The sequence below is a fragment of the Ptychodera flava genome, chromosome 5 (assembly GCF_041260155.1).
Source record: "Ptychodera flava strain L36383 chromosome 5, AS_Pfla_20210202, whole genome shotgun sequence".
NCBI classification, from domain to species: domain Eukaryota; kingdom Metazoa; phylum Hemichordata; class Enteropneusta; family Ptychoderidae; genus Ptychodera; species Ptychodera flava.
This window is the reverse complement of record NC_091932.1, coordinates 44,736,452-44,756,483: the sequence shown is the minus strand read 5'-3', so window position 1 is coordinate 44,756,483 and position 20,032 is coordinate 44,736,452. Positions and strand designations below refer to the sequence as shown.

Sequence of the window (20,032 nt, the reverse complement as noted above, 5' to 3'; positions counted from 1 at the left end):
ACACCGTATGACACCACATACTGTACCTCAACAATTATGCACATATCTCATTCTTAGCAAGCCAATAGAGCTGGATGTCTGATTTTTGGTATATAGGGATAACTATAGGAGAGAAATTTTTTGACCAAATGTCATGTGACCTCGATGACCTTTTACCTAAAATATATGTTTATGTCAATAAATAAGTAACCACAAGTGCTATGTCCTTTGTATTTAGTAGGATGGGAGACCTTATGACAACACACGCTTTACCTCATTAATTATGTACACATCTAATTCTGGGCAAGCGAATAGAGCTAGAGATCTGATTTTTGGCATATAGGGATAAATTAGCAATATAATTTTTTTTTTTCAAAATGTCATGTGACCTCGATGACCTTTGACCTTGATTATACATATATATGCATATCTCAGTAACCACAAGTTCTATACCCTCCAATTTTGATAGGATATTAGACCTTAAGATGTCACATCTTGTACGTCATTTATAATGCGCATATGTATTTCTTGGCTGGCCAATACTGCTAGAGGTCTGATCTTTTTCCCGATTTAGAACCATAACTTAGACATGCCTCATGTGTTTCAAATTGGGAACAACGACATAGACCTATGTGCCCATAGATCTCAACATATACACTCCAGTGATACTTCTTAATGACCACATTTTCCTGCCCCATCAAGACTAATACTCCTATTACAAGTGGGGACTATGTCATTGTAAATGACTTGTTGAGTTAATGGTTGTATCACAGTATTCAATATATATAATTCTGTATTTTTTCCATTTTATATTCTGAATAAATACATTAAACATATTTCACTGTCTCCAGTACATTACATTTAAGTATTTTCACTTCATGCACTTTATCCCTTTCACACATGTTCAAATATCTGACCAGAGAACAAACACTAAATAGTCCAGGATGGGAGCTACAGTGTCATTGACGCTATTTTTCACTTTAGTCTACGTACACCCATAGTCGAGCGAATGTTTCTACAGCAGCTGATGAACACATATCAAATAATTTACAGAAATTGGAATCACTTGCCCTGGATGCTCCGAAGTTTGTACTCAGTGACTTCAATCATTGTGACTTTAGTACGAGTGCAAAAAATATCCACCAATATGTTTCGTGTCCTACTGGTTTTGATAAAATACTTGATAGGTGTTTATGGTACAGTTCCTGACGCATACAAATCTTTTGCGTTGCCACCTCTTGGATCTTCAGATCACAATGTTGTAATGCTTGCCCCTATCTATAAACCAGTCATTAAGCGGATTCGTAGAGTAACAAAAACTGTGAAGAACTGGTCAGTAGACAGTATTTCTAGCTTACAGGCGTGTTTCGAATGTACAGACTGGGAGATGTTTTATCATTCTTGTATCGATTTTAATCAACTTGCCGATGTCATTTCTTCCTATATTTCATTTTGTGCGGATTCTGTTATTCCAACGAAAAATGTTAAAATTTTCCCCAATAACAAGCCATGGGCGACCTATTTCTATTCTCAACCAGAAGAAGAGAATCTTTTTTTCGGGGTACATCAGGCGAGAAGCAGTCGATAAGCAAAGAAGTCAAAAGAGCGATTAGGCAGGCAAAGTTAGATTATAAAAATAAAATTCAATCAAAGTTTCTTTCTGGTAACTTTCGATCTACTTGGCAAGGTATCAAGCATATGGCAGCAGTAAATAAGGTTACTCCTTCAGAGTCAAAAGTTACACTAAATAACTTAGACTCAGAGGCGCTGCCAAAGGTCCTGAACACATTCTTCACTCGTTTTGAAACAGAGGATTTTTCATCTCAAATCTCAAATCTAAAACAGTCATTATCTCCTGAGTTAGGGATGTCTATTGAGAGAGAGAAAATAGCTAAAACTTTAAAATCATTAAATGTGAACAAAAGTCCAGGTCCTGATTGTATTTGTGGTCGCACCCTGAAGTTCTGTGCTGATCAGCTTAGTGTAGTCTTACAACACCTTTCCAAGTTTCTCTTGATACAGTTTGTATTCCTGCCATATGGAAATATTCTATAGTAGTACCAGTCCCAAAGAAAGCTAGCGCTAAAGAACTCAATGATTTTCGACCTGTTGCTCTTACATCCCTGGTAATTAAAACATTTGAGAAAATAATTAAGTCCATTATTCTGACAAAGGTTGGCAACAAACTAGACCCCCTGCAATTTGCATATCGACCGGGAAAAGGTGTTGAAGATGCTAAGCTTTTCATTCTCAATACACTGTACAACACTTAGAAAAAACAGGTGCTCATGCAAGAATCCTTTTCGCAGATTTCTCCAGTGCATTAAACACAATCCAACCCCACATCCTTGCAGATAAACTCTTAAAATTTAATTTTAGCAATCAACTTGTTCTGTGGATCATTGACTTTCTTACAAATAGATCACAAAGGGTGTTTGTCAATGGTATTTTGTCAAGTATCATTCAAACAAATACAGGTTCTCCTAAGGGTTGCGTTCTGTCTCCTCTGTTGTACATCCTTTATACTGACGATTGTAGAAGTACACATGAAGGTAGCCATCTTGTTAAGTTTGCTGACGATAGTGCTCTGCTTACACTTCTACAGGGATCAGAATGTCATCATGGTCCCGCTCTTAGTGAGTTTGTTGAGTGGTGTGATAATTCGTATCTAAACTTAAATGTTAAGAAAACTAAGGAAATGATAATTGATTTTAGGAGGCAAGAACGCAACCCTCCTACGTCCATTGTTCACGATCAAGAAGTCGAGATTGGAGATTGTTTCGAAGTATACATACCTTGGTTCAATATTTGACAACAAATTGAAATGGGATCACGATGCTATCTTGAAGAAGGGGCAGCAAAGATTGTACTTTTTAAGGAAACTGCGTTCATTCATGGTTGATAGACAAATTTTATCTTTTTATAAATCTTACATTGAAAGCGTTATTTCATTTTCATTCATTTGTTGGCATCAAAATCTGTCTGTTAAAAACAAAACTTCATTTGATAGAATTGTTTCACTTAGCTCAAAACTAATTGGTATACCCCAGAGAAGTCTTTCTATGTTTCATAATCAGCAAGTACTCAGGAAAGCCCGCTCAATTCTTTTGTCTAGTGATCATATTTTATCAGCATAGTTCGACACACTTCCCTCTGGTCGGCGTTTTAGATAGTATACCCGGCTTGCAGGTCAAACCGGCGCAAGTTGTCATTCATTCCAACCGCTGTGTGGCTTTTAAATGATTTCTACCGGTATTAAGAAGTAAATATTTTATTATCTACTGGTATGTTCATGGTACTTAGCAATATTTCAATGTTTTGAAAGCAGTAACATATTCTCTCACCTCATCAGTCTAAACCCTCTCAAGCGTGAACACTCAGATAAAGGTGATGTTCAGGTGTATTACCGGAAAGTCAATCCTAAAAGGGTTAATTTAATACCAAAGTGTGAACTATCAAAATCAAATGTAGGTCATTATTTCTGTCAAGGCAGTCACAAAATCACATTCTGATATCACATTGTCTGATTTTCTTTCCTCTTAGTGACATCTTGAATTTTTTGCCTGGCAGTGCACACCAACATTCTGTGGATTTGAATCCTTCTTTGGTTAGTACAATGGGAAAGAAGATTACTATGATCACATGACGTTAGAGGTGAGAATTGACCAATCAGGAAGCTTTGATAAGATACCGGTATATGTAACAAATGCAAAAAAACCTGCATAACCCATCTCAAAATTGTACATCATAGTTGCATTTCATTTTCTAGCTTTTAATTTCAATAATTTTTAAATGAAGTGCAAATAATGTGCCATGGAACATGATACGGACTGATCAATGTCACCATGGAAAATGATTTGGATTTATCAATGTTACCATGGAAAATGATGTTGAATCATAAATGTTACCATGGAAAATGATTTGGATTTATCAATGTTACCATGGAAAATGATTTGGATTTATCAATATTACCATGGAAAATGATGTTGAATCATTAATGTTACCATGGAAAATGATTTGGATTTATCAATGTTACCATGGAAAATGATTTGGATTTATCAATATTACCATGGAAAATGAAGTTGAATCATTAATGGTACCATGGAAAATTACTTGGATTTATCAATGTCACCATGGAAAATGATTTGGATTTATCAATGTTACCATCGAAATGATTGATGACTTGTCATTGTTTATATTTGATTATAATCATTTTTGACAAATAAATGTGATTTATATTGGATTAAAGTCACATTACTCTTCTGATTGGAGTTACCACTTGTTTTATTTGTCATTCATGTCAGCTGTAATTGTAAATTTCTGAAATAATCACGTCATGTCACAGTCACTCTGTGAATTTCAAACACATAGAAGCATTTGAAATTATCAGTTTGATACCACGTGTATGAAAGTTCACGACATAATTGAGATCAGGTTATTCTGCTGATGAAGGTTGTAGTGCTGCAACCGAAAATCTCAGTGACTAAAAATCTAGTGTGTTGAGATCAAAAGATCAATTTACAGTTATCAGCTACCAACACAGAAAAATTTCCATGCAAAAAATTTGAAAGTATCGACCGTAATGCTTGAATTTATCCACAAAGTATTGAAATAAAGAACAATAAATTATCTTTTCCTTGCTGTCTCTCTGTCTGTCTCTCTGTCTGTCTCTCTGTCTGTGTCTTTCTGTCATACTCCATCTAACACACTGTCACCTCAATAACATCCTCGTTTTCTATATCAAACTCATTTAGCTGTCCACTGAGTACCAATCCTAGTCAACCACTGGAAGTACCTGATAAATACGTAAAAACATTTTCACACATTTAAGATAACAGCAGGAAAATGTTTGAAGGTAAACAATAGCGCTGATCGCAAATGACGTCACTGTTCTCTCTCATTAATATGCATAAATAAATATTTGTCCGCATTTTCCGCATGAACGACGAAAATAAAACCTGCGAGTGTTAGAATGGCTATTTAGCGTCACACTTATTCGTATGCATTGATGACTGAGACTACAAGCTGCAACAACAGCCGCGCATACAACGACAAAATTTGTCCGAATTTCAGCATATTTGTCCGAAAGTCGCGCGCGTGCAGCTATATTTAGTAACAAACCCGAAATCGCGATCAACGCTATTCATGATTTATCATTCTGGTAGAATGTCTTCCTCTCACTTGTTTTTAACCCTTATGTTTTACTGTACATCATCAGTCAAGTAACTGAACACACTACCAGCACTGTAATTTTACAGCAAGATCTGTAAGAATATTTTCACAAGGGATGTGTTTTCTGTGTTGTGTATTCTTTTCTTCCTGATTGATTCTATTCAGTAATGTTTAATCATCATTTTCTTTCTCTCTGTTCATTTTTATCACAACTGGAAGTTAGCTGTCCACTGAGTACCAATCCTAGTCAACCACTGGAAGTAACTGATAAATATGTAAAAACATTTTCACACATTCAAGATAACAGCAGGAAAATGTTTGCAGGTAAACAATAGCGCTGATCGTAGATGGTGTCATTTTTCTCTCTCACTAATATGCATAAATAAATATTTGTCCGCATTTCCGCATGAACGACGAAAATAAAACCTGCGAGTGTTAGAATGGCTATGTAGCGTCACACTTATTCGTATGCATTGATGACTGAGACTACAAGCTGCAACAACAGCCGCGCATACAACGACAAAATTTGTCCGAATTTCAGCAATTTGTCCGAAAGTCGCGCGCGTGCAGCTATCTTTAGTAGCAAACCCAAAATCGCGATCAACGCTATTCATGATTTATATCATTCTAGTAGAATCTCTTCCTCTCACTTGTTTTCAACCGTTATATTTTTCTGTACATCATCAGTCAAGTAACTGAATACTACCAGCACTGTAATGTTTACAGCAAGATCTGTAAGAATATTTTCACAAGGGATGTGTTTTCTGTGTTGTGTATTCTTTTCTTCCTGATTGATTCTATTCAGTAATGTTTAATCATCATTTTCTTTCTCTCTGTTCATTTTTATCACAACTAGAAGTTGTGATATAGAGGTGGTTTCAACCGGTGTTTGATGTCGTCCATTTCCGTAAATGACAAAAAGTCAAAAACTGCTGAACAGACTGCGTTGATATTTGATACCGATACATAGACTGGTTCCAAGGTTCCAATTCAGAAAAATGGAGCCAAACGGAGCGCCGGTTAGATAGTTTTGGGAAATTTCTAACCCCCTTTTTATCTAATGATTTTAGGGGTCTTTCATATATGTAGTTTTGGAATGTACACCAATCCTGAATTGTGGACTGTTTTATGAGTTGTTGAACAGAAATGAGGTTTTGATGAATGTTAGAAATATGCAGGATGGCTGATTCGAAGTATAAGAGATTTCTATGGTCTTTTGGGCATCAAAAGCATTAAAAAAAACATATTTCATAGTTTAGATTCTCACTTTTGAGATGACCCTAGGCATTTGTTAAGTAAACATCCTTGAGTCAATATACAGACTTTGACATTCCAGAGATTAAGTATCCACAACCTCACATGTTACAGTCTTTCACTACAATGGTATGGCCCAAACCCATATATTGTTATCAATGGAGAGTGTGGACCTGTCTACAGGAAATTGGGGTGAACAGGTTAGACCCTGACGTTACAAGTTGTAGGTTAGTTATCAAGGTAGCACCAGCATAGAGTCCTGAGCATCTGTCCATGTGTTCTCACAGCAAATTACAGGGAAAAAAATTATTTGAGAAGTTTCTCTCCTTTAAATAGAAGTATATTACAATTTAAACCTGTCATGGATAGATTGCTCTCAAATGATCTGAAACACAGTTATTGCCCATTAGCAACAAATCTATAGCAAGATTTATGTAAAGTTCATGAACTTACACAAGGTATTAGACAAAAGATGACCATGACTTTGCTACTTTTCAACATTTATTTCAATCAGATTTCCCCAGCTTAGTGTATAATTTTGTAATCTTAATTACTGTCAACTTAGCTTTACTAACTTACTCTAACCTCATTATTCTTACAACAGTACTAGTGTTATACCTTATAACCACAAAATTTCAAGAGATACATATATGATTGTCACTTAACAAACAATTTACAAATATGTCTTCTGCTTTTTCTCCATAAACATATACATGTCTCTTTTCTCATAAAAATGAGCTTAAAATTGCAATGTGAAAAATAGTCTTCAGCTATATGTTGCTCATTGACTTGTGGTCTGTCTAATTCACAGTGAGTGTGGTTGTTGATAAATGCCAATAATACTAGGCGGTCATTATGTCCAAGCGCCATTGGCGGTATTTTTTAACATAATGACCATAGGTCATTATCACATCTGGAAGTTGTGATATAGGGTTAGCTTCAACCGGTGGTGGACAGTGTCCATTTTCTGTAAACGACAAAAAGTCAAAAACCGCTGAACAGACTGCATTGATATTTGGTAGAGATATTCAGACTAATTCCAAGGTTCCGATTCGGAAAAATGGAGCCAAACGGAGCAGCGGTTAGATAGTTTTGGGAAATTTCTAACCCCCCTTTAACTAATTGATTTTAGGGGTCTTTCATATATGTAGTTTTGGAATGTACACCAATCCTGCATTGTGGACTATTTAATGAGTTGTGGAACAGAAATGAGGTTTTGATGAATGTTACAAATATGCAGGATGGCTGATTCAAAGTATCAGAGATTTTCATGCGCTTTTGGTAATAAATTGATAAAAAACAACATGTTTAATGTTTTAGATTTCTCACATTTGTTATGACCCTTAACATTACAGACTTGATGACATAACTAGCTGCTGGACCTGTTTACTTGCGCATTGATTTAAAGACAAAGATCGTTTTATTTTGTGATAAGGACGTGTGATTTCGTAAAACATAGTCTATTAGCCTGGAAATGTGATTTTTGCGAATATTGCTTACCCCACTAACAAACAGTGTGGTTTGAAAATGGCTGGAATTCGCTACTTCGGGACCTTGTTTTCTGTGTGCATTTACTGACAAACTCCAAACCCGCAGCACCTACCCATTCAGTATTTCATGTACAGACCTGTGCACCCAGAGATAGAGTAGTTTCACAATGTGCCAGTTGTGATCAAGTGCCATTGGTGCTATTTTTTAGCTACTATAGACTATAGTCTATAGAAGCTATTGGGATAGGTATCCGTCCGGCGTCCGTCGTCAGTCTGTATGTATGTATGTATGTATGTATGTATGTATGTATGTCCGTTTGTGAGGCGTCCGTCCACTCAAATATCTCGAGAACTGCAGTACTTACTGATTTGATATTTGTTGTGTAGATGAAAAATATGATTTTGAGAAACTATTTTTTTTAATTTTTTGATATTGTTGAAAATAGGCAAATTAATGCCAAAAAAGGTGTTTTTGGTAAAAAATCTTCTTCTTCATAACCGCTGGTCAGACAGCTTTGTTATTTGGTATACAGGTCCCTGGGGATAACCCAACTTAGATTTGTTCGAATGTGATGAAATATGCAAATGTGTATTTTTAAGGAATTTTTTTGTCATTTTGGTCAAAATTTGACTTACATTGTATGTAATTCTTGTACTGTATAAACCCTATCAATTCACCCAGAAAAAAATAATTAATATGATTTTAAATAATTGATTTAATTAGGAAATCATTTAATTAGGAAATCATCAAAGCCAAAATAATTTTAGTGTGGAATTATCAGAAAGTTCAACTTTTTTTGACAGTTCATAGTGAAATGCTTACCATCTTGGAGGATTAAAACATGTAAAGGCAACTTTCCTGAATCCCAACTTTGATATATTCTGAACCACCATTTATGTTATCTAAAAGAAATTGCTCATAATGGTTTGTCATGATAGGGTGGTCAAATAAATAGAGATAGAGAAAGTTCTAATTTCCATTTATGGTTGACTTGGTAAGGATAAAATAAGATTACTTTTTGAGGAAAAAAATAGAGTGGTCAATTAAAAGAGTGGTCAAAGTGATAGGGTTTTTATGGTAAAGCTTGGCTGTAAGATTCCTCATGTGCTATTTATAGCAATTATGCAATCTGTGTAAACAGTGCAATGAAAGTGTAACATGATTCCTTATAATGCTTTTGATGACCTTGAACTTCTTAAGTCACAAACATTTGTCTCTTCAGTGTGCTTTCTCTGAGTAGGTACAGTCTCAACTTATTCAACAGAACTTACTTACAGTGTTAATTTGAAAGTTAAAATGTGCTTGATTAATAGGATGAAAATACTGATATTGAAAGATAACCAGCTCAAGATTCTTTATAACCTGACAGATATGCTGTTTTTTTATGACGTAAATCTTGATTTAAGCAAGTCTTGTTTACTTTAATTAGAATGTAATTAACTCTCGTTTATTTGCTACTATAGACTAATGTAGTCTGATGAAATATGCAAATCTGTATTTTTACGGAATTTTTCTCCATTTTTGGTCAGGCCATCCTGAAATGAGCTATCAAAGATATCCACCTTCTTCATCAATACATGTGTCACAAAAGGTTATTCTCTACATAACACAGCAGAGCTCTGTCAACTGTTGAGTCACTTGTTTTTTCAAAACCGCTGGTCAGACAGCTTTAATATTTGGTTTACATGTCCCTAGGATGACCTTAGTGGGATAATTTCATACAGTCAGGAAATACTTAATTTTGTATCCATGTCTATAGTAGCTTCAGGGACGTTGGCCCTATGTTCATTTATTATTTGCTTTTGTTTCCTAGAACATTGGTTGATTAATTTACATATTAATGAGTAATCACCACCACCACCACCAAAATCGTCATCAGCATTGTCACTGTCAGTAACATTATCATTATCATTATCATCATCATCATCAAGATACATGCATCATTCCAGAATTGTCATCATAAAGGAACACAATGCACAACATTTGAGAGACTCAAAATTTTTTGTTCACAAAAAATATATTATAATTTCAACATGTGTGATTTTTTTTTTGCAATCACAGCAATGGCATCTGCAGTAGATGACTCCACTGGAAATATCCCTAAGACCCTCAAAGAAACCGGTCAATGCTATCATCGTATTCACCACTGACAATGGAGGACCTGCTGTTGGTTTTGACAGGAATTACACTTCAAACTGGGCTATCCGATGCATCAAAGCTAAACTCTGGGAAGGTGGTGTCAGAGCCACAGGATTTATCCATAAGTTCTCTACTGGAAAAGACTGAAATAATCAGGAAGGAATAATCCATGTTAAACTTTGTGATCGGTTTCCAATGCTGGATCACACAGCAGGTGGTAATATTTCAGAATTACCACAGAATATGGATGGTGTCAATTTATGGGACACATTGTCCATGTAATGTTTCAGAATTACCACAGAATATGGATGGTGTCAATTTATGGGACACATTGTCCATGTAATGTTTCAGAATTACCACAGAATATGAATGGTGTCAATTTATGGGACACATTGTCCATGTAAGCACAGGAACTTAAGAATTAATATTGGTTTTTGACAGACATGTACACCATATATGCCATATCTTTATGTGATATTTAGACAGGCTTGAATGTTTTCATGGATAATTTTAATCTTCAAGTAGGCAGACAGAACTTACAACTTATAAGATTTCCACCATTTGTCAATTTTGCATGGTGACCCTCTGATTTTAATTCTTTATTTTGAAAGGGAATGGTTTAATGACATCATAAATATTTTGATGATGCAATTTGTGATTTATAGCGTGAAATAATTTTTAGCAGAATGAAATACCGGTACAATACTCGAACTGTCATCAGAAAATGATCAGTGTCAAAAGTTAGTGAGACTTTTCTTCAGAAGTTTTGTTCTGAAAACAAGAATGTTTTCTTCTTCTGCCGCTTAAAGAATATCAAAATGTAGCTTTGTCATCACAATGTATCGTGAACATGATGCAACTTTGTGTTTGACAGATGAGTTCTAGTCCTACATAGAATTTAACGTTCATCATCAACATCAGACATTGTAAAATTACAACCCGTGTTGACAATTTGAAAATACAAGTCAGTTCAATATGATTTGGCACTGTCCCTCTATCCACTGCGGATTTGGAGTAGAACAAAGAAACTCTACTTTACAGATATAATGAACATAACGTACCTTTTGTCTTTATGAAGTGATGGGAGATCAGTACATTTTAAAGTGTAACTTTAAATGGAGAGCGTCATCGGAACTCTGTGTGTGACTTTCTTGTTTACATACTATGTATTTCATGCATGAAATCTAGCTGCAACATTTAAATTTTACGATATTCATTGTTAACAAACATGTTTTAACTTTCATGGATCACCAGTTTACCCTATAGATCATAGACCCTCGTCTTTTCTCAAAGGTCTGTGCCTAGATACAGTGTTTATATCGGTCATAGGGGTCCCTGGCAACCTTTGAGGAGAGTTCGATGACACCCTCCCTTTAATCAAAAAAATGATCCATGGGTAATTACCAGTTAGAATTTCTGTATCCATCAGGAAAGTTTGGTAACAAGTGCTTCTGTTCATCTTACCTTTCCTGTTTTCAGATATTTTGAAAGAATTACTATCAAGACTTGATGAGTACAATGTTACAGCTGTGTTGCCATGGTTTCCACCTGATGATCCTAGAGCAGATCCAAAATTGCATGGTGGAGTTTTGTCACATTGGTCAATCTGACAAAATTGTAACTAGACCTGTCACAGAAATCAAAGTCACTCACTGAGGCACACTGTAACTGTGCTTTAAAAGTGTCTGACATGCCATCACAGAAACTGTTTGAATTCAGACCAGATGATGAAAGCAGCACAAACCACCTATCCTGATACAATTTCAATGAGCTACCTAGTCATCTTATGCAACTTACAAACACTGACATTAGATAGATTTCTCATCCATAGGCTGACAGTACAAGACATTGTCCACTTGCATGGACATGGATTTTACATTTCTTTGCTCAAATTTAGTCTTGTGAGAAATATGTCCTCTTTAGATGACTGGCAAATATGGACAATGAAAAACACGGACTTTAGTCATACACTAAGGTGACTTAAAACTTGTTAATATGAATTCCTGTTTCATTTTAATCCATTGTATTATTTCAATGTCGTCTGTCCATCAGTTCAACATATTTTAAGATTCAATCATGGATTTATTCAAGAACTTTTATTTGAAGAAAACTATTTTTATTCTAAAATAATGTATCATTATGTTTTTCCTGTAATTTTAACATGAGAAATAAATATTACAATATTTTAATTCAGTTTCTTATCGTTGTCATTGCATAACTACAGCTCCTTTACACATTAAAATTTGAAAATTTTTGTAGTATTGTTTGTGCAATCAGGTAAATTGTTATAGAATGATCATGTAAGCATATTATTGTATGCATACACATTCTTTAGTACACCACTGAGTCATGTGATTGAACAGTCATATCTCATTGAACCAAATATAACATCAATGTTTCTTATCAATGATGTAGATGCAAACTTAAATCTGATAAGATCTTGATCTAATAGACATTCTTAATCATAAAATTATCACCTTCAAAAGTAAATTCTGCAGAAAATCAAAAAGTACTGTGGCTGCAGGTGCCTATAATCAAAGTGAACGCGTGTGAATTATGGCACTTTGGTCACGATAAATCATTATAAAATTCCTCTGAATTGCTCCGTCTACTTTAGCGAATTTGAAATATTTGTGAAATTTTGGCAAATATATTTCCGATTTGCATATTTCATGAATTTCAGTAATTAAGGAAATATGTCTCGAAATACTGCAGCAAATTTGATGAAACTTGGTACAGATGTTGATCTCAAAGTTTTGTAATTACGAACAAAGACATTCTGCAGTATCTTGTCAATTAATTGCTAATTTTCATATTTAATGAACTTTCTTAATTACCGGTAGTGTGCTGTGTCCAGAAATATTGCACCAAATTTGATGAAACTCGGTACAGATGTTGATCTCAAAGTGTTGTAGTAGCATGCAAAGACATTAATCATATCATGTCAATTAATTGCGTATTTGCATATTTAACGAATTTTCATAATTAGGCTGATACGTCAAGAAGTACTTCATCAGATTTGTTGAAACTTGGTATAGATGTTGAGCTCATATTGCTTTAACTTTGTACAAGGACGTTTATCAGTGTCATGTTAATTAATTTCTAATTTGCATATTTAATGACTTTTCCTAATTAGTGTGATACGTCCAGACATCCTGCATCAAATTTTATGAAACATGGTACAGATGTTGATCTTCCAGTAGTGTAAAAGTAATGAGTGACATCCTGTTGATAAATTATTTATTGACTTATTTTATGACCTTTTGTGATTAGGGTAGCAGATCAGATTGCCTGCACAGGGAAAGAGAGATCTATATTCTGAATGACTGCACTAAATCTGTGATGACACTTGCTGCAGATGTTGATCATACAAAGACATTTCGGTTCATATCTGGCGTTCTGACTTTTTTATATCAACAACCATTACTCAGACATGCCTGGACCTGTTTCGTCCATATTAGTCGAATTTTGACATTTAAAAAGCCAGGGCATGACAGGGCATAATTCTGTCCAACTTGGTAAAAGGACATAACCCTATGCCACTTATACTATTACTGATGTCTACTTGTTTACAATCCAATCCAATATGGACATCAGTCACAGACAGGGCTTTGGTACCCGCATTCCTTTTTTCATGCGCATCATGTCGACTTCAATTTTTAGTGACTTCCAGCGACAAAGTCCCAATTACAAGGGGGGACTATGTCATTGTCAATGACTTGTTTGTTTTTGTTTTCATGTGGAAGCATGTAGAAATGCTCAGACTTTGTTCTGTCATCACTGTCTGTGCATGTAATGCACCTATTATTGTGGACAGTTTGTAAAACGTAAACTCCAAGTCATCCATTAAAATTATCTACCAGAGATTTTGGAAGATTTTGCTGATTCATAAAATAAAAAAAATTGCTTGTCGCCAGTGTAGCTTAATTGCAAGAGAAAATCTGAGGAGCAATAATATTGGGCATTGCACAGAAGTAGCCTGTTGTTCAGGTGCACACATATGTGCACGTTTATTGCTTTTCAAGGCCTCTAGCCCATAAGCAAGGGGGTACAACAAAGTGATACAGGTGAGAAGTATACATACAGTGTTAAGTCATACAAGTACAGTAAATACACAAGTTTCTAATGAAAAAAGAAAAAGAAAATCAGTTCATATTATAGTACTAAAAATATCGTACTGAAAACTAAACTATGACATTTCAGTGTTTTTCAAAACTGATTCTCTGAGTTTGAAAGCTTTATATACAAAGTTACATAGTGATAAGATCATTGATGGATCCTTTTCACTCATAATTCTCAAAAACATTTGGAAATGAGGATGATTAATATCTTCTCGTGGAAAATATTGCTTTCTCAAATTCTCATGTAAAGGACACACAAGTAAAAAATGATACTCATCTTCTACATATTTACCAGAGCATACCTTACAATGCCTTGCTGAAACATCTATGTTCTGATTTATGGTGTAGAACAAGAAACTGATTTACAGACATCACAAAAAAAAATGCAGAAAACAAATCAAATTACAGCTAATGGAGCCTTTAAGGCTCCAGTTCCAGAGAAAATGCTTGAGTCTTGTCAGTGTATTGCATGTATGGTTTAGGATTTGTTTTATCTTATTATGTACAAAACAAACATCAGGCCACGGAGTTTATAATTTTTCAGGTCCCCTACCATTCTAGACTCTACAATCTCTGGTGTTTAATTCATCAGTGTTGTATTCTATATTAGTGGCTGCTCTATGTGGTAGACTCTTGCATAGCCTGGAGTTGCAAAGCACTCACTCAAGATGTTGCAGCACTTTTGTGTGAGGTCAAAAGGACAAAACAGCTCAAACAGATGTTAACTGTCCAGACTTTGTTGTAGAGGTTGGGTTTAGTCCTCAAAGTTGACTATTAGAACAATTTATTGCTTGCTACAAGTCTCGTCCAAAGATTTATGAAAATATACAGCATAAATACATTCATCCTTACTGTAACATTGACATCAATGACTTTTTAATCTCTGCACTGGTCAGGTCATCTCCAATTATAACAAAGCAAGATGAGAAAATATGCCAAATACATCACTTTATTAGAAAATTTAAAAATATTACATGAGTCACTATCAAGTCTGGTCAAAGAGGATGTTTTTCTATTTCTCTGTACAACCCTGATAATATATAAATGTTCTCTGTTGTACATGTACTGAAGTATTAATGAAAATGTAATGCTGGACATAAGAATTAAACAAAGAGTACACTGATAAACCCCTTTACCTGTTGGTGAGTGTTCAAAACATTTCCAATCTAGACCTGAATCACAGAAATGGCTTAAAAAATATTATGCAGATGGTCAAATTTTGAAAGCATATTGATAATAATCACAAAGTTATCGATGATAGCATTGTTAAATCATTATTATAATTTCCTATTTATGTACTTTTACATTCTTTACCTCCTTATTTGTGGTTTTTGTCGAAAAATATGTCTTCGTATCTTAGTGTCATAGCTTTAAACGGAATCAGAAACTCAAGCTCTGACGTTTCAATCGGATTTAGTGTATGAACGAAAGTAGTTGAAAGAATCCAACCATTGGGGGCGCTATATACATCTGAGCCCGAAAGCTCCATCTCCGCCCTTCAAAAGCAATTTAATACGTAAAACTGTCGCCGCTGTGTTTCTGCCACTATTGACAATTTACTGAAGTTTAATACAACGGTGTAAGACTGGAAAAAGGACAGTTGGAACCAAAGAAACGTTGGCACACCAGACTGAGGAATTAAGATCTTCATCTGTCCGTCAACCAGAAGCTTTTGCATATGCGGCTGATTTCGATGCTAATTTATTCAATCGTCGGGGGTTTTTTTGGTCAGAAGTACCCAACCGCCACTAAAACCAAACTGCAGGCAATGAATTCCCCTGCTGCGGGGCATTTCCTTCTAATCACAGTAGAGCTGAGAACGCAAAGCGTTCTCCAGTGCACGAAGCCTGTTACACAAAGACTTGAGATTAAGATAAAATTAGAATGATTTTGATAAATCGTCACGAATGAAAACTATACACCTTCGATACTGACTTCTTTGTCTCAAAAGTAATTTTACATTCTACAGGGAAAATTAAATTTAATACTAAATACAGTAAATGTGTGTACTATGAACACCGGTGCACTCTGAACTACTCTACCCTGAACATTTCGTCACGGGTTAACTTTTACAACTACTGTGTACATTTACAAAATTTTGCCATCCTCTTTTAATCACAAAAAGCAGTCGGGGAAAAATATGAAGTGCAGATCTCGACAGACCCTCTCGGCGTTATGCCGCAGAAAACATTAGTATAAAGTTTGAGTTGACTTTTTACGGTCCCTCTACTGGAGTTTATTATCATGATAAATCATAGACAGTCTTCCCCCTCTACTGTCGATGGATAAATGTAGAAAACACCAAAACGATAAATAATACTGAAAAAATGTTCTTGTTACGATACAAATGTCAACATATGAATTAAACAACCATGAAAAGCTGACATTAAAATCGTCTTCACTGCCCACTAATATCTGTTGAAGAGCTAACCGGTCATTCTCCATGTACGTCCACTCGGTTCTCGTCATATCTCATACAGCTGTGTGATAGCGCCCTCTCCAGAACCACTGTCATAGTTCATCGCGATGGCGGCGGGTCAACATCATGTCTGTAGGGGCATTGGATATAATGACTTATGTCGGCGTAATTTTGGTTCATCGATAGGAAAGCTTGAGACCATACATAACAGACATAACAGAGAATATGCAGGTAATATTTTAAAACATTGTTTCACACACACAACTGTTGATTCGTCATTCTCTACGAGTTGAGATGTGATGGGATCGGTTCTGTAAGGGGAGAACCATTTGATTTCTGGGGGGGGGGTATGGAGGATTTTGAGAAAAAAAAAATTTGTCACCAGGTGAGAGAGAAGAAAAAAAAAATTGATCCTGTCATGGCCTGAGAAAAAAAAATTGTCATAAAAGACAGAAGAGAAAAAAAAATTGTCACAATGCACCAGAAATAAGCAAAATTTGGAAACCTTATTGTCATGTATTCTTTGCCGGCGCGCCGCCATAGGCGGCGCAAATGTTTTACCACAAGCAATTCTTATGTTTCTTTTCCCAGCACTTATGATATAAGCATGCACTACATAGGTCTACTTTACACCTCAGTACACTCAATGTTTTCCTTCCATTTTCTGACCCAAGAAATCATATTTCAGGATTTCTGTTGCAATATCTCAATGGCATAGGCACTATCTAAAGGGGACTATTTGACTTCTGTAAATTGTGAAAATTTAAAACACAAGACAGGAGTCAATAAACTAGTGTTAAAACCAATATATTATTTTCTCAATATAAATTTGTTAGAAAGATGTACCTTGACAATGAAAAATTGAGGAACAACAAATATAATAAAATACAATGTGTGAGCCTTGTTTTTCTGACCACAAACACCGGATCGCAAACATACCATATTCATGCTTTTCATTAGAAGCTGGCAGCTGGAGAAATGACACAAGAAGGTCACAGATTTTCCGTTCCTGTATATTCATTTGTCTTCAGTCTCTGGCAAACAGAACTGTTTTTCACAAATTGTATTGTCATAATGTCATTGTTTGGTTGTTGAATATTGTGACTCAAAAACTGATCATGCAAAAAATGTAAAAAATATCAGTGTTCAATGTCATTTTCAAACAGTTTTACCGAGTGCAAAATAAACTGAAACTCCTCTCAGATTGCACCATTAAACACATCAATTTCTCAAAATTTCCAATACGAGAGGGGGAACCCCCTCTCGTGCTCTCCCCCTTGGGGTATTCTAACAGTTTCACTTAGTAAACAAATTAAAAAAACTCTCAGATTGCACCAGACTGCACCATTGCACACATCAATATCTTAAAAATTTCCATGCGAGATAGGGGGACGCCCCTGTGACACTTTCCCCCTAAGCCTCTCTCATGTTCTCCCCCTGTACTTTCAAATTCTGCCCGGTCAGATATCCTAGTGAAAACCCTGTCATAATATCCATCCAAATTAAACAATATACTATATGATTAGATACTGCGTGATCTTTTATATCTTTATTTTATTGTGACTTTGAATTTCATTTTGATGTGTTCACCTTTTTTGAACCATCATGAGATAACTGATGATAGTCTAGCAGGGTACATCAGGATTTGAAGGGTCTTTACTGTTGCTGTATTTTGTAAATTTTACAATTACATGTATTGGTATTTAACTTTTCTAAGTGGGGAATGGTCAAAATTTCAGAGTTAGAGAGGAAGGTTACTCAAATTCATCATGGTTGGTGAAGGGGGGAGGGTCGCTCGAAATTTCGGAGTTTCAGGCCGTCAATAATGACGGCTCCCTTAAATACAACGCAGTACAAACTTGATGACCAATAAAAAAAAAATTTGCACTGCTACTCCGCTTGGAAAAAAAAAATTGATGCAGGTCTGACAGTAGAAAAAAAAAATTGCTGTCACTCTGACAGGAAAAAAAAATTTGCTCCCATACCCTCTTCCTCCATACCCCCCCAGAAATCAAATGGTTCTCCCCTAATCAGTAAGATTGCATTGCAGAACACACCTCTTTTGACAAAATGACTCAAATATTTCATTACAAATTATCGTAAACAACTCACTTTTGGTATATTTGTATCGAAGACATGAAGTGACAGCTATGTTGAATATTTCAGTACAAAATTCTGTTTGAAAATGCAGAAAATAACCCCCATATTGATTTGTTGACATGACTCATGTGTTGTGATGTTGACAAATCACCGTCGATTGTCACACACTTCTTGTCAAAGTTCCTTGATTTTTTCACTGAAAATGCTTCTGAAATTATTAAATTCCGTCATGTTCAAACTCTAGAGAAGTAGCGACAACAACTTTGAATATTTTGCCCCCAAAATATTGGTTCTAAATGCGAGAAATAACCGATTATTAGTTTGGAGGGTGATGTAAACAGTGCAAGCCGATCGTTTCGTCACGCTTGAGTGACGATTAAAATTAGCGCGTCAAAACTTTTGAACAAATTTCAATATTTGATGAAAGTTAGACATTTACACATCATCTTGGTGTTTCTGTCTACTTAGAAAATACTGTGATTTCATTGCCTGTTGGTCCATCAACAGCAATTCTATCACCGTCGGCAGTCACTGCCATGTAGTAGGGATAGATCCCTTCACGATGGAAAAGATGACAAATCCAAGTCCCATTTTGACGCCAAATCGAAATCCTATCATTGTAATCACAAACATAAACATTGTCAGCGCCATCAACGGCAATGCTGCGTGGGTAGTACAGCTGACTATCGCCGGTACCGTGGTGACCGTATTGGTACAAGTAATTCAAGTCAGTGTCAAAACACTTGATGCAGTGATTGCCCTGGTCAGACACCATGATGACATCCTTACTGTTGACAGCAACAAAGCCAGGCCAGTCAAATTGTGTCTCACGATTACCTCGACGACCAAACTCTGAAATGTACTGTCCAGTCTGGCTGTACTTCAGGACGCGGTGACCTTTGACATCTGTGACAATAACAAATCCCTTCACAAGAGCTATGCACCGGGGATCTGAGTCTGTAGGTAGGGTAATTATTCTGATAACTTTATTATTTTGATCACAAACGACAATTTGCACATGACTGGCATCAAGGATGAAGTAGAGGTTGTCCTGAGAGACAGCAATGGACTGTGGCTGGAATGGCTTGGCCAACTGACCACTGAAACTGCCTAACTCCTTTTCACATGTGTAATCTTGGTTAAGTATGTGTACAATATTGTTGTCTCTGTCACACACCAAAAGTTTATCATTGTGGAATGCCAGACCTCTCACACGTTTGAACTTCTGTCCTTGATGACCCTTCAGAGTTCTTCTTGACCAACGTCCTGAAAGGTCAAAGGTCAAAACAGGATAAGTTGGAACTGAAATAGAAATGCAGTAACAACGAGGCTGCACTAGAGTTGATAGATATATCCT

At 35.7% G+C, this 20,032-nt stretch overlaps 1 protein-coding gene and 1 long non-coding RNA gene across 2 annotated transcripts in view; one reads left to right on the top strand and one right to left on the bottom strand.

Moving 5' to 3' along the window:
- The first annotated feature begins 3,271 nt into the window (after positions 1–3,271).
- Positions 3,272–10,161, top strand: LOC139132635 (uncharacterized). The gene is made up of 3 exons (XR_011552386.1): positions 3,272–3,633; positions 4,734–4,834; positions 9,958–10,161. It is a non-coding gene; the product is annotated as an uncharacterized lncRNA (long non-coding RNA).
- Positions 10,162–14,010: 3,849 nt separating this feature from the next.
- Positions 14,011–20,032, bottom strand: part of LOC139134074 (tripartite motif-containing protein 3-like) — a 26,226-nt gene continuing 20,204 nt past the window's right edge. The window contains exon 4 of the mRNA XM_070700975.1: positions 14,011–19,941. Within this exon, the coding sequence (XP_070557076.1) occupies positions 19,136–19,941 (806 nt within the window). The 3' untranslated portion in view covers positions 14,011–19,135. The remainder of the gene's footprint in view (positions 19,942–20,032) is intronic.